The sequence below is a fragment of the Trachurus trachurus genome (assembly GCF_905171665.1).
Source record: "Trachurus trachurus genome assembly, chromosome: 20".
In the NCBI taxonomy this organism is placed as follows: domain Eukaryota; kingdom Metazoa; phylum Chordata; class Actinopteri; order Carangiformes; family Carangidae; genus Trachurus; species Trachurus trachurus.
Window position 1 is genome coordinate 24,739,576 of NC_139911.1, and position 25,661 is coordinate 24,765,236.

At 44.2% G+C, this 25,661-nt stretch overlaps 1 protein-coding gene across 2 annotated transcripts in view; it reads left to right on the forward strand.

Moving 5' to 3' along the window:
- fars2 (phenylalanyl-tRNA synthetase 2, mitochondrial) overlaps window positions 1-25,661 on the forward strand; it is a 175,969-nt gene that overhangs the window by 97,981 nt on the left and 52,327 nt on the right. For both annotated transcript variants that reach the window (XM_083995823.1, XM_083995824.1), the window contains one exon: window positions 23,003-23,163. In XM_083995823.1, the coding sequence (XP_083851949.1) occupies window positions 23,003-23,163 (161 nt within the window). The remainder of the gene's footprint in view (window positions 1-23,002; window positions 23,164-25,661) is intronic.

Below are 25,661 nucleotides of genomic sequence, written 5' to 3' on the forward strand. Positions count from 1 at the left end.
TTGATAGAGGACTGAGACCACCTGTACAAGGCAGACCACAGAGACCAGCATTCAAACCGTAGCAAGATCCGGTTCAACCAGACTAAACAAGGCTGGTGTGGACGCAAACCCACTCTTCACTCACTTCAGATCCAGACGTAAACCACCACAGTGTGGAGGCTGTAAAAAGATGTGACAGGTAACCAATGGTCAGTGATTGTGGGTCAGACAGGAGGAGTTTCCCTGTTCACTACATTGTTCTGTCAATGAGCCGCCCTCAGCCAGGCAGTATTCATATGTAGCCCAAATCTTCAAAAGATAGGATTTTTTTAAGCGAATAGGCATACAGCTTGTCATTTTAATATAAGTCCCTAATTTATCATTCATGAACAGCATGTAGACGTGATTTCTAAAACATGACTACATTAATGTAGGGGCAGTTATAGGCAGTTTAACTAAAGCTTTCATGAATAACAATAATGTGACTATCAAAGCTTCTTCTTCTTCCTGGACAAAGAGGGCCCAGTGGTCCTTGATGGCCCAACGTATATCCCAAGATTGACTGCACACTGGAGATAATAACACATCAGTAAATAACACTGACAGAGAAGCTAAGGATTACACTGTTAAATGTAGTGGGCACCAGCTCAGTTCACCAAACAAAGAGCTTTAAAACTTCAGCTTTTTGTGAAAAAACCTTAGTTGACATGCTGTCAAGGTTGCTAGGCAACAGGAACCACACTTTGCAACGTTGCTGTGAGGTCAGCGGCAGCTGGTGACGCACAGTGAGAATGTTCTGTAGGGGCCATGAAGGCCACACATTGGTGGACTGAGTCCTCTGGACCAGATCAGCTGTTTGTGTCAGACTACAGCATGTTTGTGTTTATTTAGTTATGGTTATTGTTTCCCTGTCATCACAACAGCATCAAACCAGAGGGTCTTAAAGGGATAGTTCACCCAAAATTAAAATTTCACTCATTATCTACTCACCCTCGTGTCGACTAAGAGCTGTGAGAATTTTCAGAGTCCTCCGTGCCTTCTCTGAGTTCCGGGGGGGTCCGCGCAGCAGAATTTTTCCATATAATTGTTGTGAATGGATACCACTTTTCTTCGTCCAAAAAGACACATCAAAAAACATCCAAATACCTCCATACTGCTCGTCTGTAATGTCCCTCTTGTATTGAAGCCCCGACATGAGAAATTGTTCCGCCGGACACAGGAAGAGTAGTGATCTGTGACACTGGGAGCTTCCGCTACAAACAAGCTTAAAATATAGACTTTTTTTTTTTTTGAAACAATTTCTCATGTCGGGGCTTCAATACAAGAGGGACATTACAGACGAGCAGTATGGAGGTATTTGGATGTTTTTTGGTGTGTCTTTTTGGACGAAGGAAAGTGGTATCCATTGACAACCATTATATGGACAAATACTGCTGTGCGGACCCCCCCGTAACTCAGAGAAGGCACGGAGGACTCTGAAACTTCTCACAGCTCTTAGTCGACATGAGGGTAAGTAGATAATGAGTGAAATTTGAATTTTGGGTGAACTATCCCTTTAACTATATCACATTAGACAAAGAGAGGCACCAGATCTTCCAGCAGGAGTGTCTCCACCAGGCTGATGGAGCTGGACTTCTCATGTCTGTTTCAATTGAACGCCTCTCGCTCTGACCCCCTCCCACCGTATTGATTTGTAAACCGCGACGTAATCCCGTATGTTGCCTGGTTACTAATCACTCTGCATAATTTATGTCACCCTCATTATTAATTCAGGAGCCAAGCTCAATAACAGGCGGCCACTGCAGACTGTTTCAGCACATATTGTTTCCATAATCCATATTCATTACTGGAGGCAGATTCAAAGTACGGCTGCACCGCAGGGAGAGTTCATGTCCAGAGTGACAATGACTGAGGCGGGGGCACAAAATGATATTTGTTCACTGTCGTCGCCATAATCACTCATTTTGTTTGGAGAAGTTGTGCAGACAGACACTGAAGAATGCAAGAAGCGTATGACGTCTCCAGCTCAGGTTGAAGTGCCCTTGAGCCACTGGCACTGCTCAGTGTGGAGGGATGAGCCTGAATATTATGTCATTCAGTAATACAGTATATAGTAATATTAGGTTCTTTTGTTTTATCTTTTTTGAAAATACCAGTCAGTTCTTTCTAACTTTTTTTGGCTGTGAATCATTTTTTATGATGAATGATTCTTTTCATTGCTCTTTTGTTGTAGATTAGATCATATTCCTCAGTCCTGATGGAGCTGCTGCACTAGATGGGTATGGGAACAGAAGAGAAGTGGCTTCAGTTGTGCAGCAGATTCATCTTCTGAGTTTTAAGTGTTCAATGAGCAAAGGTCCATTTCCCCCTTTTTTCTGCCTGTTTGACTCCCATGTTGCATTGCACTCCTATATTCCCTCCTCACTAGCTGCCAGTGAAAGTGTCCATCTATAAATCATAGTGTTGGGAGACTGGTGGAGGCTGCCAATAGTCCATTTAGCACTGCTAATGGTGACGGATGAGTGTGTAGCTGTGAGATGTAGTGAGGTGAAAGGATGAGCCTCTCAGGGCTTCCTACCAACTTGTTCCTCTAACTTGTCCAACATAGCAGCTCTCTGAAACTGGAGCTGATGGAGGGACCAGCTCTCCATCCTCACTCCATCCTCACTCCACACTCCTAGATCCAGTTTGTTTTGAGATTTACTCCATTTCTGGACACAGAACGCACTAGATGTTTCTCACCATTAACACCATATAAACAGGTTTGAGTCATCTGAGCTCTGAAATCTATATGTTGTCAAAGTCAGGCCTTCCTTGAATCTCTTGGTCCAGGTCATGGTTGTTATAACTCTTCTGGTGGGACCAGACCAGAGTCTGGTCTTCAGGAACTCAATCATACAGACCTCTGGTCCCTCTCTGCTCCTCATCTGTGGTTCCATGATGCTGGAACCAGCTCCTGAATCAGAGCAGGACGTCCATCTCTATTCTCAAAAATCTCTTAAAATCTCTCCACATCTCTCTGGATCTTACTCTTCTGTACCTGATTTCCTTTCACACAGTAAATACCCTAACCCTTAAAGGGATAGTTCACCCAAAATTGAAATTGCACTCATTATCTACTCACCCTCATGTGGACTAAGGGCTGGGAGAAGTTTCAGAGTCCTCCGTGGCTTCTCTGAGTTACAGGGGGTCTCGGCGTAGCAGTGCATGTCCATATAATGGTTACAAATGGATACCAACTGTCTTCGTAACAAAAAGACACACCAAAAAACATCCAAATACCTCCATGCTGCTCGTATGTAATGTCCGTCTTGTATTGAAGCCCCGAAATGCAAAATTGTCCCAAAAAAAAAAATTAAATAAGTCTATATTTCAAGTTTGTTTTGTAGCGGAAGCTTCTCGAAGCTCCTTTTCCTAGTTCGTCAGATTTGGACGAACTGGGAAGAGAAGCTTCCGCTACAAACAAGCTTGAAATATAGACTTACGGTATTTAATTTTTTTCAGGACAATTTCGCATTTCGGGGCTTCAATACAAGACGGACATTACATACGAGCAGCATGGAGGTATTTGGATGTTTTTTGGTGTGTCTTTTTGTTATGAAGACAGTTGGTATCCATTTGCAACTGTTATATGGACATGCAGTGCAATTAAAAAAAAGTCAGGATCAGACTACACTAATTCAGGTCGTTTTCACAGGATTTTGTCATAGCCGACAAATTTTTCAGCATCAGGCCTGATTATGAACGTGGGGAATGAAAGGGCGTGTATCGTATAACTGAAGACCAGCCATTTTGGGTCTCGGATGATTTACGACGCTCCACGACGCCCAGCAGAAAGTCTAGCATGTCAGAATTTTTTGCATTTCTTCACTGACTTCTGCTACAAAGTGAACCTTGCGTGGACCAATAGGATGACAGAGCACTCCAACACATTGTTTACACACAGTGAAGCTATGTTAGCTCGCTTCATGTATGCATTGTAACACCAGAAGTACACTGGAAACGGCCGTGACGCAATACGTAAGCAGGGCGGAGCCACACCGGGACGTGACGCGACCAGGACGCAACACGTAGGCGTGTGTTTACCATGTGATACATTATGTAGGGTTTGCTAGTGTAGACTGCATCAAATGGAGTGTTTAAAGTCCCACTCCCGCGACCCTTTTTGGTCATGTTAAAACCAGCTCATTAGCAATGCACCTCTGGGGGGTGGGCGGAGACTGCGCTGCTTTGCACCCGCCCAGCCACCTCCTCACACCCCAACCCCCCGCTTGCTGACAGCTGGACATTGTACAATTACAGATTTAGCGCGTTTAGCGTAAAATTCCACACTGGGATTTGATTCCAGACTGGAGCATAGTCCTTGCTCACGGTGCAAGCTGCTCTACCAGGTGAGCTATACCTGTAAAACCTTGACAGCTACACCGAGCTGTGAAGCCTTTCACCTCTGAGCCAGATGCAGAGCGGGGCGGGAGCTTGTAGCACTAGTGCCCTCCCCTGGAGCTGTGACACATCAGCTCCAGTCTCCCTGAAACTGCTAGTTTGCGTCTGCCATTGGTTCACAGCAGTTTGAAGGCAGAAAAACTCAGAAATGCAATTTTGCACTTCCTTTTCTGCTGATATGTGCTCTAACACAAGAAAATGCCACAGGAACATGTGAAAAGCTCAAAAAACACTATTTTTTAAGGGGGTGGGTCTTTAACTACACGATCATGGATCCACATTGATTTGACTGATTGTACAATGTAAAAAACAAACCCCATAATGTTGCACTGCTACTGGCTTTGTCTCTGGTACAATGAGGAATTTATTGTCACTTCGTTATCACTTTGAAACATAATATATTTGTTTTATACATATAGTTTTTACCTGTTGGAGGGCCGTGTAGCCGCGCGTAGAGGAAATAAAATAGACCAGCTGCACAAAACAAGAGAGCAGCGAGTGGATGGTTTTGAGGTGAACACATGTGTTAACGTACCTCATGTTCTCTCTGAAGAACAGACAGGCAATTTATGCCCTGTGATTGTTTAATCTCACATGGTAACTATTGTGAGAGACAAAAAAATGGTGTATTCTGAAGCCGGTCTTAGTATTGACCACAACTTCTCTTACTGAACTGAAGCTTTGATATCCCTCACCTGTAAGACACTGTGGATAAAAGCATGTGACAGATGAGTAAATGTTCATCTTTGTATTATTTTCTCTTTGTCTTTGATCTGGGTTTGTGACATTATGGCCTTGTATGAATTATAATATTATTATATTATTAGTGTATAACATAAAAGAGTCACTAGTTCCATTTCCCTTTGGTCCTTCTGCCCACTCACTGACACTAACGTTGATTGTGTTAGTGGAGCTGATGAGACTATTGATGCACCTGCTTGTTTTAATGGTGACTTTGTTATACAGACACTGATGCTGCACTGGTATTTGTTAGAGAGATGTATCTTCACCGGTGACCACATGGACAACACTGTGATGAGTCGTCACAAACAAGAGACACAAGGAGTGGAAGAGGAAGACAGTAGAAGTGAAGACAGGCTGGGTTAATGTGTACGCCAGGTGGAGGGAATAAGTGGATAGAGGGAAGAAGACGGAGAGCGGGCTGCATTGTGAAGCAGAGCGCTGGGGTGAATGAGTGCAGGCAGAATTAAAAGAGACAAAGGGAGTGATGGTGGAAATGTGGAGGAGAGGGAGATGAATAGAGTGAGAAGGAGGAATGAGCTGAGTTCAGGTGAAAGAGAGTGGGAGCAGAGTGATGGCGAGAGCGGGAAGAAGAGGAGAGATTGAAAATGAGGGGATTAGAGAGGGCTGAGGTGAGGGATGGGAGGAGGAGAAAAGGAGACGAATGGAAACGAGGGGAGAAAGGAAAAGCGACAAAAAAAAGACTTGAAGAATGTGAAGGGAGAGGAAAGAGGAGAGGTTAGAGATGTAAATGAGTGATGGAAGGGTGGAGGTGTGGAGAAGAAAAACTGAGAGAAGGGGAAGAGGGACAGAAGGCGTAATTGAAAGTGGAGGGAGAGTGAGTGATAAATGTGGAGGACGGAGGAGGGATGATATGAGCTGAATGAAGAATGAGGGTGAATCAGAGTCTGAGTGACAAACAGAGCAACATGAAGCCGACGTATGTTCCATCAACACAGCAGTCTGCATACAGATGCCACATTACTCACATCGACGCACACACGCTGCCGTCACACGTCACGTGACCGCTCAGCAATGACGTCATCCACAGACGGTGATGCGGCTCCACACACACAGCCGTCCTGGCCTGTCCTGATTGGCTGAGGGAGGGGGCCTGGCAATGCAGAGGTGTGAGTAAAAAGGAGGGAGGGCAGGGGGCTGTCTCACACACACATACATACACACACACACACACACACACACACACACACGTATGCATATACACACATATGCACACACACTGACACACAATAATGCTTCCTCTCAGGTAGGGATGTCACGATTACTTGCTTTCACAATTAATCGCGGTATAAAACGCCACAATTAATTTATCGCAAAGATTCCTAAATACCGTCACTTTCCAAAAAGGATTTTTGTCAGAACCATCTTGACAGATGTGGCACCAAAGTAAAGGTAAAAGCACAGATACTGGTCCATTTACCTAATGCAACATTGAATCGGTAGGAATTTAAAAGTTTGCGTGTCATTTGCAACAACAAAAAAAAACAAAAAAAAAAAAGATAAAAATAAACGTAAATATTTGGTAAAGATTACAATTAATTCCCCTGGGGGATAATTTGTACTTTATTAATAGATACTTAAAATAAATAAAAACATCCCTACTCTCAGGTCATCTATCCTCACTTTGCGTTTCTCAATCTATCTGAGCTGAGGTCTGTACCACGCTGTCACTGCAGCTCAGTTCAGTGACCACGCACACACACACACACTCATACACAAACTCCTCAACATCAGTCAGGTGTCTTTCCCGCCTTTCTACTCGCCGCCTGTGCGTCAGTGTTTGATGCGTCAGATGTGTGATTTTTTTTCCCCTCCTGCTGTTGAAAGCTCTTCATTAGCCTCAGTGTCAGCTCATCTGCTGGCAGCTCTGGATGATGTGCAGCAGCAGAGGATCCAGACAGGCTGAAGATCCTCAGATGTGAGGCAGAGAAAGCAAAAGATGCTCCGACACTCAGAAGCCTGATGAGGAGACTTTCTCAGGGAATTCACAAACACTGCATCCACTTCACCAAAGCAAATGCAACTTGAAATCCCAGTTGCACAAAGGTGTTTTCAGCCAGACCTGCAGCCAATTGTCCAGATTAGAGAACTGTCCTGCACCATTAAGCCCCAGTTTATAGACGGGACCCATTAAAACCTCACAGTGGTGGAGCGTTCCCTGACTCCTGATGAAGGCATGTCCTGAGTAGACCTTCCTTCTCAACAAGCAGAAGCCTGCAGGAACTAGAAAGGGGGCCCACTCTGACCCTGATGATGACATCATAGACAGGGATAGTTCAACATTTTGGCTAATTGGCCCATTGCCATAATCCCTAGAGTTTTAGGAGGAGGTTCCTTACCTTTAATTGTCGGTGCAAGCTGTTTTTAGATCAGCGGGGCAGAGATGCGAGCTGCACGGTATTTCCACATTTCCATCATCAAACTAAATACACAATCCAACAACTCAACAAGTTGTGACCTGCACATTCACCACGCTATGAAATAATAACGTATAACTATGTAACATTATGACACATGAAGAACTACTTGCGCTTTTGAAATCACCCTGCCGAGCAGCGGTGTCTGAAATGTAGTTCCGGTTACGCATTTCCCTCTAAAACAACTCTGTCTGGTAACGTTGTGTTATTATCTCATAGCGTGGTGAATGTGCAGCTCACAACTTGTCCACCAGAGCGTTTTGGAGTTGGATTGTGTATTTGATGAAGTTGATGAGGGAAAGCCAGAAATACCATATGCCTCCATAGCGTCAGATGAGCAGCTTGTATCTCTGCTCCGCCGAATGAAAAACAGCTTGCACTGACAATTAAAAGTAATGAACCTACTGCTACTAACTATAGGGATTATGGCAATGGACAAATTTGCCAAAAATGTTGAAATATCCCTTTAACCCATTTCCCACAAGTAGCTAACAGTTTGTCTCTGTCTGGACAAAGAGTGAATTACTTTTTCTGTGGCAGTTTTATTTGTGTGTGCATGTTCAGAGCAACAGTGACTGCTTCAGGCTGCCTCTGAGCAGTGAGTCAGCAGTGGAGTTTCCTAATGGGAGGTTTCAAGTGCAAAATGTTCAGGGGGGGGGCAAAACATTAGTGTGGTTGTGCTGTCATGACGGTGCACCTCTGCAGCTGTAAGCAGCAGGTGAGCAGGAAACTCTGTATCTGCACATCACTGGTTCCAATCCTGCACAGTCATTTCTGATTCCACTGCCAAGCTCATGTCTCATCAACATGCTGGTCCAAGCTGCACCGCTGACAGTGTCATGTTTCCATGACAACTGACCGCAAAAAGACACATGGTGCGTCATGTTTACCAGGCAGGTCCGTGCAGCTTCGCGTTCACATAACAAACGGACCGCACCAGAGTTCTGTTGTGGTACGCAAAGTTCATCTGGGCCTGTGTATAAACTCCTGAAATCACCCTTTACTGTTGCACCATCCAAATAGGCTGAAGTGAGTGGACCATGAAGTAGCATCTGCTGTGATTTCTATTGGCTCTTCAGCAACTCATTGGCTCATGATGTCTACTAAAACATCATCTAAGGCTGTCTTTACACTGCACGGTTCAAGTGGCCCAATTCCCATTTGTTCCTCTCAAGTGGCTCAGATCGGATCTGTAACATGAACGTGTAAACAGGACAAATGCGCATTGAATCAGATATTGTCAGATCAGATTCAGGCCCCGTTATATGTGGAAATAAATCAGATACAAATCAGATATCTGCCAATACGTCTGCAGTCTAAACAGACAGATCGGATCTTTCCTGGCAATGCGTGTCATACGTCATCAATGATAATATTAATTCACGTGCTCACGCGTCTCGCTGAACCTCTGTAGCCCGTGATTGACACGTGGGGCTGACGTGGACTACTGTGGCCAGCTGTGGCCAGCTTTGGTCACTGTCACAGGAGTTACAGTGTTTCATCTCCATGGTGTCCACGTGTCTGCCCCCCCCCCCCCCCCCCCCTCACTAGTTCTTGTTTTCATATAGGCCTACAGACAGTAACATTCATTTCTATGCGGATCGATACGAGGGCAAGCGAAGGAGTGTGAAAAAAGAGAGCACGCAAGATAAACACCAGATTTCAGGTTTTCCTACCGGCAAAAACTGAACCGAGCCGATAAGAAACCAAGAGAGGAAAAACAAACAATGTACACAAATGCGTGAGGCTGTCCCGTCCTCACTACGTGAACGATGGAGGATCGAACGGTGGCACAACTGTCACCGTCGCTGTCAGCTGCTCATCTCACAGCAGCTCCGCTCCACGCAGCCACTTCACTAACTTTATTTAGGCCTAGTAAGGACAGACGTTCACTTTGTAAGTGACGTGGTGGATATAAACTCTGAACACCAGACTCACCTTTGTTCAAAAATATTATGGAATCATAACGTGACAATCTCCTGTATTAAAAAAAAAATCACTAGTTTATTTCCAGCGGGTTGTTTCATGCAAGCACAGCAGGTGTAAATGCAGATATCAGATATGGGTCACTTCTGATAGAACATGTAAATAGACCGTCAAAAAAATCAGATATAGGCAACAAATCGGAATTGGGCATCAAGGCCTGCAGTGTAAAGACAGCCTAAGTGTGGGAGAATGTCCTGGTGTTGTTATCTTATACCAACTGAAGAACTGAATTTGTTTGTTCAGGTGTTTTTCCTCTTTTCTCTCGAGCAGAAAAAGACACAAATGAGATCCTGAATCAATGAGGGAAAAAACAACATAATGCAATCATTGTTGTAGTCGACTAAAAGCAAAATCTGACAAATCAGACTCAACTATGAAAATTATTTTTCGGGGACACCCCTACAGTACTTCAGTTGCCCTTTCAAAGATGCGATTTCAACTGTGACATGTGGCTCTTTGACCACGCCTCCTTCTTCCTTTCTTCCTCTGGGAGGAGTGGTGAGGGTCCTCAGGTCCAGAGGACATCCATGGGACAAGGCTCAGTAAAGTCTTCTCCAGGATGTGCTGCTGTTCCTGTGAGAAGTCCTCCAGGTCTCACTGACCTCCATGTCTGATATCTACGTTTGCTTCACACTCATTATTGTGTTTTACATTCCATTTGTCTCATCTCATCTCCATATCTAGGAATCTGCACCTTACTCCGTCTAATTACAAGTGGTGTTTTCTGTCAAGGCACCTGTGTAATCACTGCACTTAACCGTGATCCCTCAGCTTCAAACCACAACCACCACTACACTGTCTCTAATAATGCAGTTGTAAATATATTCATGGCAAATATAATTAGAAGGGATGGAGACAGATGAGGGGAGAGGAGGAGAAAGAGAAACAGTTGAAAAATGATGTGCCAGAGAGGAAATGAAAGCAGACAGGGGGAGGGCGACGAGAAAGTAAAAGAGGAGAGGATTAAAGAACATTTCAGAACCCCCAAAAAAGAAAGTAAGAAGAGGAGAGAGAGTGAAAGGGAGACGAGGAGTACAAAGAGGAAAGATCAGACTTTTCACACCTGATGTTGGAGAACATGTAGCTTAATATCAGCTTTGGAGGACAGAGCTGATGCAGAATGTGAAGGTTTAGACATCACATAAACCACATCAGGAAAATCATGTTATCACTGCTCTCACTTACTAAAGCAGCTCAGACAAATGAGCTCCGACTTCAGGCGGGGACTCTTCTCAAAATGTCAAGTTTGATCTGCTTAAATCTGGGAGAAGAATTTCTTTAATTACAAGAGAGAAAGAAAACTGTTCAGCTTTAAAACCAATACAAGAGAGGACCGTTGATCGATAAGATCAGCTGGTGACAACATCACTGCATCCTGTTTCCACTTTTATTGTGAAAGTTCCGACCACAAGTTGTGTTTCTTATCTTTCCGCTGCTTTGGCGCTTGTTTCAGATGTTTGTCCTGTAGTTTGCCGCTCGCTAGTCTTCACAGTGCTGTCTTCTGTTTACAACCCGTGTCACAAACACAGTTGTATAGAGGATTCCTGAGGTGCTCTGGAAATGGTTTCAGTTCACACTTGGTATTGTGGTCAGTCAGACAGACTGCAGCTGGGCACGCTCCTTTTAAAAAGTAATTATAGTTAACAGTTACTTTCACTGAGTTAGTAACTGAATTACTATGTTATAAAAGTAACTGATAACCAGGAAAAGTAACTATTGCTTTAGTTTATTTATTTTTTTTATAATGTAAAATGCTCAAATATGTCAAATTACTTGGACTCGCCCCCCCCTAACCTCCCGTTTATCTGGAACAATCCGACTCACTCAGTAGTTGGTTAGTTCCAGATGAATGGCTTTTTTCCGACTAGCTGATGGACTGAAAACATTTGTACTTTAAAGGTACATTGTGTAGGAATTCCTTCCATCTAGCGTTGTGGTTGTATATCACAAGCAACTCAATGGTATTTTTCATGCTGCATTCACGTGAAATTGGGCAGACGGCAGACGGACGACAGCCGCTGCACGTAACAGCATAAACAAGCCTCTATGTAAACAAGTGGTCCGTCAGCACCAGGCAAAACAATACACGTGACAATATGTTGTCATGGCGATGTGGTATTGTTTTACCGTCTTTCTCTGGACTTCTGTGACTAAAATGACATCTGGTTTGTTAGCGACGGCCGTCTGCCCGACTGCAGGTGAATGCAGCATCAGTGTAACGCTCCATTCCTCCTCACTGCGTTACCGTGGTGACTTTTCACAGACGCCACCTCCACCTGAGCCGACAGCTCCGGTGTCTCCGCTGGGTTTCCGTGGTTTCCTACCGTCACGCTGCCACTGAACGTAAAAACATGGCGACACCACATGGCAGCAGCACCGAGCTTACCCGCTCCATGGAGATATGAATGATATGAACGGCTCATTCAGAGCTGAAAGGAACACTTCACTTTGTTGATGGGGGGGATTACTGATTAATGAAAAACAGACTTTTGAACCAAATAATCGATTTTCGTGAGTAGATAACAGGAGAAGTTACGCAATGTCCCTTTAAAGGATGTATTATTTTGCATTTTATTGTCAGCAACAGTAACTACGTTGTAACGGGGGAAACAGTAACTCTTTTGATTACCCGTTGCTGAAAAACGTAGCGCCGTTAGTAACGCCGTTATTCCCATCACTGCCCATAAAGACTGCTGTCTCCAGTCAGCTTTTTAACTGCTGACAGGCCGCTCAAGGTTTAAAACTGAAATATTCAAATCTAGCACCTGTTGATGATTCAGCTGAAGACTAGACCATTACATCTACAATACCAGGCGGTCAGATCAGCCACACCTCTCTACAGTTACAGTGTAATGGGAAACACCAGTGAGAGATAGTTTGTGTTGATGAAGTGAGACGGGAGATAAAGTATGAGGTCAGGGGGAAAAAAAGAAAAATAGGGAAACTGAGAACAAAGAGGAAGTGAGAGAGAGAGAGGCGTAGTGAGGAGGAGGTGGAGGAGGAGGTGGCAGGTGGGGAAGCTGATTAATGAAGAAATGAGAGTGAGTGGAGGATTGCATGAGAGAAAAGCCAATGAGATTAGGCAGTGTAGAAAATAAAGGAATACAAAGACTTGAGGAGGTGAGGGAGGAGCAGAGAGAGAGAAGAGAGGGATGAGGAGGAGGAGGAGGAGGCTCCTGGATCTGATTGATTGTGCGTTTTCATAAAGTGGAGATTTATTTCAGCGTGTTCCCTCATCTCAGGCGACCCCTCAACCCCCCGCTCATTAGCATAGAAAGCACATTCCTCGGCGGCTGATTGGACCGGGTCTGACGAGACCAGGATGTAAAGGAAGGAGTGTGTGTGCGCCTGTGTGTTTACGTGCACGGTTGCTTTGTAGACTCGTGCACACACCTATGAGGAGGGCAGGCAGGTTACACATCATCATAATAAGCAGAAGCATTTCCAATCAGAGCAGGTAATTCTTCCTCTCACTCCCGCCGTATGCCTCCTGTTTTTCTGTGTGTGTGTGTGTGTGTGTGTGTGTGTGTGTGTGTGTGTGTGTGTGTGTGTGTGTGTGTGTGTGTGTGTGTGTGTGTGTGTTGGTGTGTGTGAGGGAGAGAGAGCTTGCGGTTGTGTTTGTCCTTTTAGTGGAGAGCCATTTGAATGCCCCCACGCACAAATATTTAGAAAAATGTCCAGATTACATCCCAAGCCTCTCCGCCCACTCCTCACCCAGAAGCTGACCCAAGAATATGAGTCTGAAAGCCAAATAACAGCCTGTGGCCACCACACTGCTGCACAACACTAATTATTTCAGCAGATTTATGGAAAAGTGAAAATACAGGAATCTGGTCTCTGCTCTGGTGGCGCTGGCCTTGCCACAGCACTCAGCCTGACCAGCAGCCAGTTGAGAGATGATCCATTCACACTGGAGCCTGTCCACACAAATACTGATTTAATGAATCTGCATTGGTTTTTTTTTATCGTTTCGGTATTTCATCCAGATGGATTGGGGGGGTTAAAATAGTATTTTTGGGAAAATCTGAAAAGGTCGCCCCAACTTTTTTGTGTAGACACGCAAAACAGATCTTTGATGATGTCATACCCCCCACCACTCTAACCTTTAAAGGTGTTCAGAAATGACCGTTTGTCCTGTTTGTCGCGCCTCCTTCTACGACTTTCCACGAGTTGCCGCACAAGTTTACCCGAGTAAGGAAAACAAATTTGATTGGTCGTTATCGAGCAGGTGGGATATTCAATGTTTGGGGCGGGACCGAGCTCGGTGTGTGTGTGTGTGTGTGTGTGTGTGTGTGTGTGTCTCAGACGTTTGATTGACAGATGACGGATCCAATAGCAGTGGCTGATGAATTGTGTACAGGCTGCATTATCCAATTTGGAAAAGAAACTACCAAACTTTCATTCCCGGATTTACTTGAAAATAGAATTTTGCAAAGTTTGGGCTCCATCATCTGATAGATGAGTTATTACACTAATGTTAGCACCACTGTTCCCTCTAAGGTGTTTTACTGCAATTGCGCACTGCTCCCCAACTCTTTGCGCAGAAGACAAAAAACGTTGCGCACTCGAATATCCCCGACTAGTTTACGGTTTATTTCTGCTTAATGTGCGCTTCGAATTGTGAAATTTATGACCTCTGTGGGCGTTTATCACTGCAATGAGTGACAGGTGACAGCAGTGCTGTCAGCCAGTGATCATTAAAAAAACATGCCCACGAGGCGCTGCCCAGCCAATACGCAGCGGTTGTTTAGCTTGACAGCCAATCAATGTGTTATGATGAGTAGCCGCTGTTGTGGCGTTTTTGTTATTGCATAGCAATGGCTAAACGGGAGGGTTGTGAGACTGCCGGGAGAAAAAACGTGCGTTGTTGAAAGTGGAGTGGCTGTCTAAGTCTGTGGTCACAGTACAAATACAGACGAGGGAACACCGGTGAAAGTCGGCGACATTTTTTTCTTTTTCAACCGAGACTGGAGTCGTTTGCAAGACATGCAGTGACGCAAAAGTAAAAGGCGAGTTTTCAGAGGGGAAAGTGTGGAGTGGACAATGTTTCCATCCCTCTCTTTCTTTCTTTTTGTTTAACAGTTAACAGTTCAAGCTGCAACTACGATTTAAGTTTTTGCTGTAGAATTATTATTACTGTTCGTATCAAGAATGCTAGTGCCAAGAGTTGATGACCTCAACTTGATGTTAGTTATTTCTTGACATAATTGTTCATATGGCAATAAATGCAAAATCTATTTTCCCAAAACAATATTGTATTTTGTTATCATTAACTGTAACTGGGGTAGCCTAGGTAATGTTGTCAAAATAATCAATTATTAATCATTATTTATTATGCTCGAGCTTTTGCTCACGGTCGCTCAAGCAGGTCATCAGGGGAGTTGAATTTCTGCTCAGGAGTTTTGAAAATTAGAGGGAACATTGGTCAGCACCCAGAGTGGAATCAAATTCATTTTTCTTTTCTGTATACCTTTAACATGAGTCACACCTCTAGACGTTACAGTCTGTTAACTACATGACTTGTGACTTGTTACAGTGAGAACGGCTCTCTGTCTTCACCCGGCGTCTCACGGCTGAAAACCAACCTTACAACATCAGTGTTGTAGTTGGCCTCCACCCTGGTGTCCCAGCTCTCTTCTCTGTGGCACCTCGACACAAACACACTAACCAGCACTACTTACACTTTGAACTTGAACTTTTTTGTTTATGACAGTTAAAGGAGTATTATCGCAAATCCAAATCCTTAATTCGGCCACTAGATGGAGCCAGGCGGAGTTTATCAGATATAAACAAGTGGGCAGCTGTCAGAGAGAGAGAGCAGCCTCCTTTAGTCCTCCCCCTCCCCCCTCCTCCTCCCTCCTCCCCTCCTCCCCCCTCCTCCTCTCTCACCAGGCTGAATGAACGTGCAATCGCGGGAAAAAGAAAACTCGCTAGTGGAAGCGGCAGCTCTACGTCGCGCACAACCACAACAACGACAACAACAGCAACTGCAACTTCCTCCTCCTTAATAACGCTGGGAGGACAGCTGAAGAAAGACACAGGACGTGGAGACAAAGTGTTCTACCGAGCGATTCAGTGACTGTGAGCAGCCTAACACTGCTACATTACAATTTACTGTTGCATATTTGTCCGGTTCGGAGGTCGGATTTGCGAGTTCCGAGTGCATTTTAACGGATCATAACAAAGACAAATGCTGCATTTGCCCCACGGACACTACACTATATTGGCGATTTTTTTTGTACATTTAGTTATGGCTCCCCCCGACCCATCTTTTGCATATTTCATCTTATTTTATGCTATTACTGCTGTATTTGCGATAATGCTCCTTTAAGACTACCCAAATATACACCTTATAACATTGTATATGCTATATAACATTATCCACCGCTCCGTGAATTGATTTCTCGTCGGCTTCTTGTATGCACATGGCGGAGAGGAGGGTTAACTTAGCAACACAGAGGAAAAGTGACCAGACTTGCATAGTTTCTCTTTAAGGTTAGTTTAAAAACCTGAAACTGGTCTGGTTAGTCAGGTTATGGTTTTGTTTCCCTTGTTCAAGTGTCTTCTCATGTGGTGCCCACATACCTACTTTCAAAAGACAGGTTTATCAGCTGTATATTATCAGTATATCTATGGTGATGTTAAACACCGTCTCATCTGTGATGTCTTTCCATAGCAACCTCCTTTTCTCATACAGGACTCTATGGGAATATGATTTTACTAATATTACCTGCCTTTAGCAGTAATTTTAGAGCTTCCACCATCTTCTGCAAGTCCTCCCACTCAGCTACTGCCTCAGTTTCATACATTGGGGTAAATGCACTGCTCCTTGTGGTCCCAACAGACTATACAACAGACAGTGCTTCGGTACGATCGGACTCTAGAAAGCAGACAAACCACTTCTAGACTGATCTCCTCACTTTTATTACATTTAACCTGTCTCTGAAGAGAACTCAACAATACAGTCTTTTTAAACACTAAAGCATAAATTTGAATTGAAGCAACACTTATCTTTTTGGAAATTTTACATTTTTCATCTTTGTTTAAGTTGCAAAGTTGTTAATAATCTGATGGAACACTAAAATGTCAAATCCACCAGGAATAGAAATTCATCATTATTCCATTCTTGTATGGTTCTGAGAAAAGTCTGACCAATCGTATCATTTGGTGAGATCAAATGATTAGACGAGCGACCGGAACATATTTACATTTGTGTGTTAAATGTATATATAGATAGAAGTGGTGGGACTTTGGAGGGAGGTGGAGTTGTTGATTTTCACATTTGTGTGCTGTGCTGTGTGAAATGTCAGAGAGGTTAGAGTTGCTTTAAGTCCATTTATCAGCCAGCCGGTGGAATGCGTGGTGAGGTTTAGGAAAAGATCCTTCCTCAACATTAGATGACCTTCCTCCCACCGTCCAAACACATAAAGGTTAACTGCCAACTCTTTAGTTCCAATGTTGTTTGTCTCTGCGACGGCTCTGTCACGGACTGGTGACCTGTCCACGTCTACCAAACCCTTGTCCTATGTCTGCGTGGATTGCCTCTAGCCCCCTAGGACCCAGGATAAGTGGTATAGCTGATGGATGGATTGAATTTTGTGGAGCCATAGCGTTGTCTGTGAGAGACAGCACAAACTTCGATGAAGCTGTATTATTTTTGTATTGAAACACTGTTTCTTGTTTCCAATAAAAAGGTTTTTTTTAAAAACTTCATTGACCCCAATCCAGCACACCACATCACTACAGAGAAGTAAATCTTTGCAGCAGACTGTGATTTGCTGGCATTAATCAGCGTCTGATAGGTTGATTACCTGCCCACCCCCCTGAGATAGTCTGACCTGCTAAATCCAGTTAAAAGCTGTGAACCTGTATTGATTTCACCTGTTAAATCCTCTTCTGTCAGGAGGGGGAGGAGGTGGAGGTGGCAGCTCCAAAGGATTTGAACCTTCACATGTGAAACATGGACTGTAAGGAAACAGGATTAAAGTGGATGTTAGTGTCAGTGCAGGTCTTATACATGTGGTTGACAAGGTGATGCCTTGGACTCCACATTCAGTGTTTTTCTATATTTCTAGTTGCTCGTCATGTGGCAGTAGTAACAGGAGGACAGTGTTGTGGTCCTGAGTACAATATCAAAGCACCTGTTGGTAGGATTACCGGTCGTCATGGTGCTGACATTGATGGTGCCCAGAGGGTGAACCCTAATGACTTGGCTGACTCTCTGACTGTTGCATCATCAGGTCACATATTAACTCATTGAGTGCCGCGCTCCTTTCCAAAGTTTTAGTCAAGTGTACCGGCAATTTAGACCATTTTTGACGATTTTTGGAGAGCCACAGTGTATTCTATATTATTGCCACCAACACATACTGTGGCTCATTTAAAAGGTGAAACTTTCTGCTTCAAATGGCCACAAACCGTTTGTTTCTACGTGCCTCTGTTCCTGAGAAAAGTCAAGCTAAACATGGCTGGGTTTCACCAAAATCCCTCCTTTTTTCTAGAAAAGGAGATAGAGCATCTTTTATGAAAGGTGCTCTGTTTGTGCCTGTCGCTCTTCTGACACTCGCATTTCTGGATCAAAGGGCTCTTATGAGATAAATATATACAACTTGTTGTTCTATTCACAAAACCACCATCGGGGGCGGGGGGGGCGCCACTAAACAACAATAACACAGACGCACCGTGCCGTGTCACAGCCTCTCGCCGCGGAATGTGATGGTCTCTGGGCCACAGCAGGTCTGGAACACCGGCCCCACCGGTGGTCGCGGTCCTTCTGTGGTAGGGTCGGTGCCGGCGGTCTGCTTTGGCCCAGGGATCATCACGTTTTACCGCGGGAGGACCTTGGGGAGGACACGGTGTTGGTCCAGATGAAGACCGGGCGGGACTGTCGGCTGAGAGCTTCCTGTTTCGGCTCCGAGCTGCTGGAGCCGAGTTATGATGAAAACTTCCAGATCGTGAGCTGTCATGAGTTTTTGATCGTCATCTATTTCAGTTCTACTCGTCGTAGAGTCCCCAAATTTACACATAAAGGTGTGTTAAAGTGTCTATTTTCATAATTTAAAAAAAAGCAAAAAAACGTAAAATTACGTTTTTGGCACTCAACGCATGGGAACGAAAAACGAGAAATTACGTGGTTGGCACTCAATGAGTTAATGTGTTCAGTGATATTCCCATCAGCCCCGGCTGTACTTTCTGATGATATGATGATCACATGACTGTAAATAAAGATGGCTGTAGCCTCCATGTCTCCCTCAGGTTTGTGAGGAGCAGGTCTGAAGTTGTGACTGTCATGCCTGTACCTGACTCCGCCCCTAACTTCAAACTGAAGTCTGGACTCTGTGGGGACTGACTCACTCTTGAAGCCAGACTGTAGTGGTCATTAGAGGAACTGCAGTTTGTATAACTTCATTGTCGGCTTTGTTGTTCATCCTCAGAGGCTGATGATCACATGATTCAGTTGAAACACGTGTGTCTCAGGTCTCAATGTCTGTGCAGTAGGTTTAAGATTATCTTAAACTGACAAGAAAATCCCTGAAACTTGTGTTAATATCATGATGGAAGATCACTGGATTAACTATTTTATCTTTGAAATTAAATTCTAAACATTTCACCCTCTGAATGAATGTGTTTTTAAACAGAGGTCATAGCCTCAGTTTGTGGAGGGTCGGCGCGTCAGAGAGGAAACAGACTTGTCTCAATTAGTCTTCATCCCAGAGAGACGAACCCCTTCCCTCTTATCTGGGTCCTGGGCTGAAATCCTCAGAATTACCCATAATCCCCAATTCCACCGAGTGTTTGCCCTTCGCTTCAACTTGCTTCAAAGCAGCTAAAGAGTTTAGTTCTGAAATGAGAAACGTGGCGTTTGAAAAGTTCCACTGTGTCTCCAGAAGAGTGATTGATAAGACAAAGTGAAGGATGGTGACCACAGGCTTCTATACTGAAGAGCTCTCTTCACTCTGGGGGAGTTTCTGCAGCTTAAAAGTGTTTTCCTTTATTGCCTGAAGGCACTGACCTGGAGTCAGTGTAGTTTTTGTCTGTTAGCAGATTATGTTGGTTACTTGTTCCGGTAGACTTTGTTCTTCAGTCTCCTCTTCACATTGACTTACAGGACAATGATGACAAGTTTGCATTTAAGACTTTTAAGACATTTAAGACTTTACTGTCTCATAGTCAGAGACATCTTTATATCAGCCTTATAAATGCCCAGCGGTATTACTTCATTAAACGATGGCCGACAGAAGAAACTTGAGCTTGGTTCAGTACGGTCTTGCTTTAGACTCTCGCCGTCTTGTGCTGCCATGTTTGTACGGCAGCCCGTAAGGAAAATCCAGCCAACCAGAAAGCATGTTTCACTGAAATACTGAAATACTCCCGGTCGTCCCAGTCCTGGTAAACAAGTGTCTTTGTCCTCGGGGGACACCGGCACTTTGCTGATGAGAGGGACGAGTGCAAGCGAGTGAGCGCTGCAAACTAGAATCTGAACTCTAGATATCACGGTTTCACCCCATTTTACACACTGGACCTTTAAATCTATTATATTAAAGCAGATATCAGCTTCACGGCCGTTTCGGCTAATGCTGCGTTCAAGGCAGGCTTTTGAAACCGTAAGTTACAGCTTCAAGTCACAACTACGACTTGGTAGCGTTCCAGGTAACCCGTAGCTCGTGTTTTTACCATCCTGTTGTCTGTGAAAGTTCCCTATAACGGCCACTCGTAACTTCCGACCCGTGAACTCGTACCAGATCGAACTGGTATGACTTCACGGGAAGGAAAAACACAAAGTACGAGTTTCTTTGAACGCACCATGAGTTAGCAGCCCCCGCCCTTGTCAGGCATCAATTGGTCCTCGTGCTACGTCACCACATTCACGCGCATCCCTTGGCTGCACACACAGCCCTTCATGCCGTTCTCTCTCCTCATTGGATAACACTTGTATCCCACAAGGAAAATTTTCTCCTCGGGTTACAGCAGAGCAGAGTGACGGAGAGACTCGTGTTTAGGCTGAAATACTTCATGTAAGTGATTGCTGACGGAAAATAGGACTATTTAGGACTTATATTAACAAAAACATTCCACTGATATCTGCTTTAAAGACTATTATTATACTAAGGATTTGTCTCTGTTTCGTCCACATGAGCTGAAAATCAGGACTAATAAATTCTGTACATACTCAGTCTCAAAACTGAATTCCGTGTTCTTGAGCCTCATTCATTCTCTGTTTCAGATGTTTAAGTTGTCTTTGTTAGATTCACACCTCAAGATGTTGCACACACTTCAAAGCTCCAAACCAACACCATGGCCTGAAGCACAGTTTCATTTACTATTTCATTTTCAAACCTTTTTTTAAAATGTAGTTTGTGTTTTTAACCCAGACACCTGTGTTGGTCTTATTATGAACAAAACAAGCCATTAGTGTTGGAAAGAAGATCTTATCTCTTGACTTTAAAGCCTTTGTTAAGTTGTCCTCTCTCCTGCTGTGTGAAAGTAGTTGATAGATATTGAATCTGGCCTCACAAACACTTTCTCTACATGTTGCTCTTCACACACACACCTGTGTGTCAGGGTCCATGGCTGCCTCAGTGCCTTTGAGCAGCGGACCGGTTTCCTTCAGGGACTAGAACTCACTGATGGACGCAGCGAGCGCTGTATGGAGGAGAGATTCCCTCCTGGGCTCCTGGGTAATCAATATAGAAGCCAAAAATAACTGTGTGGAAGTAGTGTGTGTGTGTGTGTGTGTGTGTGTGTGTGTGTGTGTGTGTGTGTGTGTGTGTGTGTGTGTGTGTGTGTGTGTGTGTGTGTGTGTGTGTGTGTGTGTGTGTGTGTGTGTGTGTGTGTGTGTGTGTGTGTGTGTGTGTGTGTGTGTGTGTGTGTGTGTGTGTGTGTGTGAGAGAGAGAGCCTGTGAGTGGGAGGCATTCAGATAAGGTTGTATAGATTTATTGACAGTGTTAAGTTGAAGTGTTGAATAATATAGAGGAGTCCACTGAAGTAACAGCAGCAGCTGCTACCTGCTGCCACACACACACACTCACACACACACACACACTGACAGGGAGTGAAATCTGCAGGAACGAGGTTGACAAGGTTTTGGACGTGGTGTGTTTTCCGGTGTGTGTGTGTGTGTGTGTGTCCTCTGTCAGAACAAGTCATTCTGTTTATTTTTATGAACACGTTCTAAACATTTCCATTTAAACATGAATGTGGTAACAACACTTAGCTTTAGCCACAGGGAACACACAGGTCAAGACTGGACCACTAGCAATATATTTATATATATATACAGTTGCAAGAAAGTATTTGAACCCTTTGGAATGTTCTATAGTTTTCTGCATGAATTGCTTTGCTTTCCATTGCAGGCCTGAAGTTTGCCAATCCACAGCACTAATGGGAAACTGATGAAACTAAGATTTCATTTTGTATTTTTTTAGATTTATTTTATTTTTTGTACGTACGTGTAAAAATGTTGCTGCATAGCAGCATGTAAACATCATGTCAGAGGTGAAGTCCGGTGGAGGAGCATCATGGTTTAGGACTCTGCTGCCTCACGGTCTGGACAGTTTACCATCATCCAGAGTTTATCAAGGCTCCTACAGGATAATGTCAGGGTGGCTCCACCAGCTGAAACTTTACTTCAAATATGTCCTGCTACATCACGCAACATCTACTGTAGATCATTTAGAGTAGCTTCAAAAAAAGAAAATCCACCTTTGGGAGTGGCCCAGTCAGAGCCCAGACCTGAATCCAAGGGATGCTATGGAATGACCTCCAGAGAGCCGTTCACACCAGACATCCTATAATAACATGGCTGACCTGAAGCAGTTCTGTAAGGACCAATAGTCCAGAATTCGTCCTTGTACAGTTGTTCAGCTCTGATCTGCAGCTACAGGAAACGTTTGGTTGAGCTTCAACCACTTATTAAATCTGAGGGTTCACTTCCTGTTCCACCTGCACTGTGAATGTTTAATTATGTTCAATAAAGACATGAAGTATTATAATTGTTTGTGTGGTATCAGGTTAAGCACATTGTGTTTGTTTATTCTTGTGACTTAGATGTAGATCAGGTCACATTAAATGGCCAATTAATGCAGAAAACTAAGAAATGCCAAAGGGTTCACATATTTTTTCTTGCCACTGTATACATATACGTATATTTATTAATCTTGACTGACTTGCTGACACCTGCTTTACACTGACATCAACACATATAATAGCAGCACAAAAATAGTAAAGAGGTAGAATCGTGCCACAATCTCAAGTGTGTCCTCTAACATTGTAACATGTACACGTTGTGCAGCGGCCACACTCTGGCAGCTCATCCAGCGTGTCTCCACCTCCAGGTCACGTCATGACAACAGCTGCACCGCCTGGAATCACTGAGACTGAATCCCACGTTCAAGTTGTTCTTCTCTTCTTGCAGCCGGCGTGGAGAACAAGATGGGCTGGGCTTTCGGTCTGGGACTGGAGAGACTGGCGATGGTCCTGTACGGCATCCCAGACATCCGGCTGTTCTGGAGTCAGGACGAGCGCTTCCTCAAACAGTTCAGGCTGCAGGACGTCCACCAGGCCGTCTGCTTCCAGGTACCAGCTCACACACACACACACACACACACACGCAAAGAAAAGCTGATGAGGACATTACGCATGAAGTTTATAGTCTATACACAACACAACGCTGCCAGATGCTGTGTAGATACGCTTTGTTACTGATCCACGCAGGGAACAGTCACATGATGTTGTAGATGCTGATGTTAAAGGGATAGTTCAACATTTTTGGCAAATTCGCCAACACCATAATCCCTAGTTTTAGGAGTAGGTTCATTACTACTGCTTTAATTGTCGGTGCAAGCTGTTTTTAGATCAGCGGGGCAGAGACGTGAGCTGCTCAGCTAATGCAATGGAGGCGCACGGTGCTTTTGCTTTTCCCTCATCAAACTCATCAAATACACAATCCAACAACTCCAAAACAGTCCTGTGGAGAAGTTGTGACCTGCACATTCACCACACTATGAGATAATGACGGAACAGTAAGAGACAGAGTTGTTTTCCAATTTGCCAAAATGTTGAACTATCCCTTTAAAGAGGCAGAGTGGAACAAAGAAGCTAGTATACAAACCTCGTTAGCACTCTCAGCCCTCAGAAAGAAGGTTCTGGGCTCCAGTCCCGGGCTCAGCCTCTCTTCTCCCTGTGTCTGGGTGGCTTCTCTTAGGTTCTCCAGCTGGTTGCCCAGACTCCACATTCCTCATAGGCATGAATGTGAGTGTGTGAGATGTTCTTCATCTCTATATGTGACCCTGTGTCAGCTGGGATTGGCTCCAGCCCCTGTTACCCTCCACAGACAGTGGATGGATGGATGGATGGATGGATGGATGGATGGATGGATGGATGGATGGATGGATGGATGGATGGATGGATGGATGGATGGATGGATGGATGGATGGATGGATGGATGGATGGATGGATGGATGGATGGATGGATGGATGGATGGATGGATGGATGGATGGATGGATGTAACATGTGTGTGACTGTGACAGGCTGCACTCAGCACCTAAGCATTTGAACATCATTTGAACATCATCATCAAACTTTTCAATCATTCAGTGATTGAAAAGTTTGTGAGCATCAAGATGTGTGCAGTGAAGGTGAAGGTTGAGTTTGTTCGATGATGTATCAATAACCCCATCAATACCATGATAGGAAACAAGACATCTGAGATTTTCACCAGCTCAGTGAGCTGAAATGTCTTTGACGCTTTTTTTCCCCTTTTCTTTTCTTCATCTGTTTATTATTCCGTGTGTTCAGTCGTCCATTTGTCTCTCGGCTTGACTGAGTGTTCAGCTGAACATTTACACTCAGTAACCTCTGCCTTCAAACACCTCTGTCTGCCTCCATCAACCCCCCTCTTACTCAGTGTGTGGGTGGGTGTGTGTGTGCGCTTCTGGTATGCCTGGGGTTGTGGGGACCGAAATCTATTGACAAGGTTAGAGTGAGGGTTACATTAATAGGAGTTATGGTTAAGCGTAGTCCAAATTCAATTCAATTTTTTAATGGAGCCAAAACATCATACACATAATCTAAAGACACTTCACAGAGTGAGATCATTGTTACAGAGATGTGTATGGAATGTGTGTGTGGTGTGTGTGCATGTTATAACATCAACATGTTCATGTTCATAATAATACATTCTAGTTATCACAATTTCATTATTTAAAGGTACATTGTGTAGGAATTCCTCCCATCTAGCATTGCGGTTGTATATCACAAGCAACTCAATGGTATTTTTCAGGCTGCATTCACGTGAAATTGGGCAGACGGCAGACGGACGACAGCCGCTGCACGTAACGGCATAAACAAGCCTCTATGTAAACAAGTGGTCCGTCAGCACGAGGCAAAACAATACACATGACAATATGTTGTCATGGCGATGTGGTATTGTTTACCTGACCCATGTTTTACCGTCTTTCTCTGGACTTCTGTGACTAAAATGACATCTGGTTTGTTAGCGACGGCCGTCTGCCCGACTGCAGGTGAATGCAGCATCAGTGTAACGCTCCATTCCTCCTCACTGCGTTACCACGGTGACTTTTCACAGACGCCACCTCCACCTGAGCCGACAGCTCCGGTGTCTCTGCTGAGTTTCCGTGGTTTCCTACCGTCACGCTGCCACTGAACGTAAAAACATGGATATGAACGGCTCATTCAGAGCTGAAAGGAACACTTCACTTTGTTGATGGGGGGATTACTGATTAATGAAAAACAGACTTTTGAACCAAATAATCGATTTTCGTGAATAGATAACAGGAGAAGATACACAATGTCCCTTTAAAATATTAAATTAAAATTATTTTAATTATTAAATAGAGACTGTGTGTGGTCTCGTATGCTGGGAAGAAAACGATGTAAACTGTAACCTCTGACTTTAACATAAAAAATCACATTAAAGAATAAACCTTGTCAACTGACATGGATAGTCTGCATCCATCCACACCTTTCATAGCATGTCTTCAGCTGAATGTCTCAGTCCATTCACTCCACTGTTTGACAAACCTTTCTGGGTGTCAGCCAACCAGGAGAGGGC